At 41.8% G+C, this 4222-nt stretch overlaps 1 protein-coding gene across 1 annotated transcript in view; it reads left to right on the top strand.

Annotated features, from left to right (window-relative positions):
* The first annotated feature begins 931 nt into the window (after positions 1-931).
* CSUI_004243 (uncharacterized protein) overlaps positions 932-4222 on the top strand; it is a 6485-nt gene continuing 3194 nt past the window's right edge. The window contains exons 1-3 of the mRNA XM_068064436.1: positions 932-1025; positions 2122-2195; positions 3784-4216. Of these exons, the coding sequence (XP_067923593.1) occupies positions 1019-1025; positions 2122-2195; positions 3784-4216 (514 nt within the window). The 5' untranslated portion in view covers positions 932-1018. The remainder of the gene's footprint in view (positions 1026-2121; positions 2196-3783; positions 4217-4222) is intronic.

Raw genomic sequence — 4222 nt, 5'->3', positions numbered from 1 at the left:
GACGTCGATGTCTTCTATGAGAGGTGGGTTGTCTCTCTTACAGAGGTGGCGTATGAAAGAAACATGATCTATCTGCCAGTACCTACCACCTACACGCCGTGTATGTACACCCCCTACTACACGTATACACACATATAGAGAGATATATCTATCTATATATAAATATANNTTCTTTTCTTTTTAGCTTTTCGTGTGTGAAAGAAGATTCCCTTCTATCCCTACGCGACTAGCCAGACACGTTTGGCCTTCGTTCAGATTCACCCATCTATATATATGCCTTTGTATCTAGCTATCTCTATATCTTTCCCTTCCTTCTCTTGTCTCTCTCTTTACTTATATAGATACAGATGCATATGTAGGTATTGTAAGTGTGTATCTATGTATGTGTCTCACCCCTGTCTAGTAGTAGAATCCCTCCTATCACTACGCCTCCTCCTCCTCCTCTTTCTCATCTGTCTTCTTGTATGCACTGTATGTTCTTTTCTTATCCTTCCTAGCCTCTATCCTTTCGTGTATTTCTCTCTCTCTCCTAGCCGTTTCACATGCCTATGTCTTCCATCTATCCTAACTGTATACCTCTCTTTCACTGAAATACATCGAGGTTGGGATGTGTATGGAGATATTGAGGATACTTTCTCTGTGCAAGTGAACGAGCTTCATACTGGCGGGAGGTATTTCTTGAGAATACGTGACTGACGACTATGCCGAGGGTATTTTTCTTCTCTTGATCGCCTTGCTATCACTCTGTATCCACAGCCGTATCCCCATGTACGTCTCTCTCTCTATATATATATATGTGCATATGCCGTAGCGGAGGTATCGATGTCCGTGTTGCGTAGGTGAGAACCTGTAGGTGTACACGAGACACATAGACATACATATGTACATAGATATGTATATGTATAGCATGTGTATGTGTGTGCACGTGTAGGCCATTGAAGCATGTATTGATTCATGCGATGTGGATATCCGGCGAGAGCTCCTAGGTTCGATCCTCGTGACAGGCGGAGGAAGCCTCATGCCTGGTAAGGAAGGCTGAACTGCAGCTTGTCTCTTATCACCCCGGCAGGAGCCCTGGGGGGGTTATCACACAATTGCTCAATATTAATCATTCATCTCTCTCCCTCTCTTTATGTCTCTGTCTCCCTCTCTATAAAACTCATCACTATTACATCGATCAATATCTAAGACTCATCTCTCTCTCCCTCTCTTTATGTCTCCATGCTTTGTATCTACACATGTATGAAGATACATACACATGCATATAGAGAGAGAGAGGTGGAACTGTGGTTGATGTGCACTAGATAGACAAAAGTAGCAGATATAGAAGAAGGGCTGTGACTGAGGTGAACAGAGGGAGAAGCCGCTGTTGCTAAATAGGCGAGAAGAGAAGAGAAGTTCTCATAGAAGGAGCTCTAATAAATCATGACTGCACACTTAGGAGCCTCAAGGATGTCTATCGATCCTCCTCGATGAGAGGAGGGATAGTAGAGGAGTCTTGTCCCTTTCTTCGGTTTAAGGAGGGATGAGAAATAATGCTGGGGTGGGAGTTCTGGTGTTTGCATGTCACTTTGAAGCGTCCTCTATCACTCTTTATCACTCCATCATTCTCTGCTGCTGCTACTGCTGATCTCACGCTTGTCTTTCTTTCTTTTCTCTCAACATACAGACAAGAAAGCCGGTACGGAGCTTTCTTTCACGCATATTGGCCCATATGTACTTGTAACGAACAGACGCATACCTATATGCAAGTACATATATATATACGTATGCATTTACATATCTGTATGTATCATAGGCAATGCGTCGTCTCTATTGTCGTGAATCTGATATATGTGCATGGGTGTATATATATCTACACATATATATGTATACATGTATGTACTGGATGATCCACGGCAATACGGCATCGAGTAGTTACGGCTTACGATAGGTAGAGAATCTGTCTCCTGTCTACCAGAAGCAGTCAAGCAAGCAAGGGGACATCTTCACCGTCATCATATCGCCTCTTCTCCCTCTGCACCCTTTTCTTCTGATTTTGCTCTGCCTATCTTCTTCTTCTTCTTTCTCTATTCCTTCACTCTATCTTTCTATATCTTTTTCCTTTCTTTCTTTCTGTAGGTTTAGTCGATCGTCTGTCGAGTGAGCTCCACTCCCCTGTACATTTTCCTTTCTCGAATTCTCCGTCACTTAAAGTGCGCATCATCGCGCCCAATACATCTGTAGAGAGAAGATTCTCTACATGGCTAGGCGGGAGTATTCTTGCTTCCCTGGGGACCTTTCAGCAGTTATGGATTAGCAAACAAGAATACGATGAATACGGAGTTGAAATTATCAACCGAAGATGTCGATAGCAAGCCCCCTCTGGACAAAGACCACGCCATAGAAATCTACCCAGTCATTCCCTCATCATTCTATGTCTCCTCCATCCTACATATATACATATATATATTATCAACCTTTGTAAAGTATATATATGTAACAGAGGGATGTGTGTGCGTATGTATATATGGATCTATATGCATATGTATACATACGTATATATCTGTCTATATCTCTCTCTCCATATGTATGTGTAGTTGGTCTTATGTATGTGTGCCTGGATGAGTGTGTGATTGGGTATGTGAATGAAGAAAGGAGGAGACGTAAGGACAGCCATCTGTTTCAACTCAGAGAGAAGAAGAAATGAATCTGTGCATGAGAAAGAGGCTGCGACGTCCCCCTTTTTTTCTTGCGATTCTTCTTCTCTTCATTTGATTGATAGCGGGGTGAATGAAGGCAAGAAGATGAGATGATAAGAATCATATTGAGAATAGCGAACAAGAGATGTATCAAGGAAAGCTGCATATGTATCTGTGTATATACCGAAGCACTGGAGATACTTCTTCTCATGTAGATAGATCGTGAAGAGGATGAGATGAGACACCCCTTGAAGTAGGTTGACAAAGCAGCGCAGTAGAGGAAGAATCGCCGTAACTACAAGGTGACGTTTAAGAAACACGTCTTCCTACTAAGATAGACAAGTGAGAATAGAAATGTCCGATCCCTCTCCCTCTCTCTCTATATATATATATTTATATGTATATGTGCTGAAGAAGTAGGAGAGAGAGAAAGAGGAGGTGATGACGTGTCTGTGTATCAGAGAGAGGAATGCTGTGTTGAAGTAGAGAGGACATGAATGAAATGTTTTGCTAAGCGGTGGCTATGGAGAAATTTCTTTTTCTCTTCATGTAGAGGAATGTAAAGAATAAAGGAGGGCTCGACAAAGTCTTCTTGAAGACTAGCTTCATAATAGTAGCCTTGCATGCAACTCATCTCTACCTACCCCTCATTCTCATACTCACAGGCTGCTGCTCTTCATACGCATACCCATACATCTAGAGATATATGTGTACATCTGTTACTGATAGCTATATGAATATACATCTTCATCTATCTCTATCTATATTCAAAGTATGAGAGAAGACATGAAGAAGAAGAGAAGGTCTAGGGAGGACAAAAGCTTGTTTGGCTTCTTTTTATCCTATCAACATGTCTAGAGAATGAAGTGCACGACAGAAAGTAACGCCTCTTTATGAGGGTGATGACCCTCAATCACCATTGTCATAGCGACGATAGTAACAGCCCCAGAAAGAAAGAAAGAAAGAAAGAAAGTGAAGAGGGAGAAGTGAATTCTCAAAGAAGCCGGGGGGGGGAGTCGAACTGAGAAGAGAAGAGAGGGACTGAGAGGAAAAGGAGAGAAGAGAAAGGAAGGACGATGTTGGCGGTGCGGAAAAGATACAGAAAGAATCAGTTGTCCCGAGATCTCCTCTAGAGCTTAGTCGTAAGAAGACCAGCCGCCAGGGGGATTCATCTAGACTTAGTATAGAGAATACAAAGACTACTCGCACTAGCGCTAGTATTAGTAGTAATAGTGATCATAACTATAATAGTAGCAGTAGTAGTAGTAGGGATACCTATAGTAGTAGTAGTGGTAGTGATCGTAGTCGTATCTGTAATAATAATAATAATAGTAGTAGTAATAGTAGTAGTAGTAGGGATAGCAGTAGTAGTAATAGTAGTAGTAGTGGTGGTTGTCTTAGCAGTAGCGGTAATAGTCCTATTTCTAGTAGCAGTAGTAGTAGTGATAGAAGTCATTGTACTAGTGATAGTCCTAGTAGTGATTGTCCTAGTAGTGATAGTCCTAGTAGTGATAGTCCTAGTAGTGATAGTCCTAGTAGTG

Source organism: Cystoisospora suis, assembly GCF_002600585.1.
Source record: "Cystoisospora suis strain Wien I chromosome Unknown contig_1950, whole genome shotgun sequence".
NCBI lineage: Eukaryota > Apicomplexa > Conoidasida > Eucoccidiorida > Sarcocystidae > Cystoisospora > Cystoisospora suis.
Note: the sequence above shows the minus strand (reverse complement) of the source record. Positions and strands in the feature narration are given on the sequence as shown.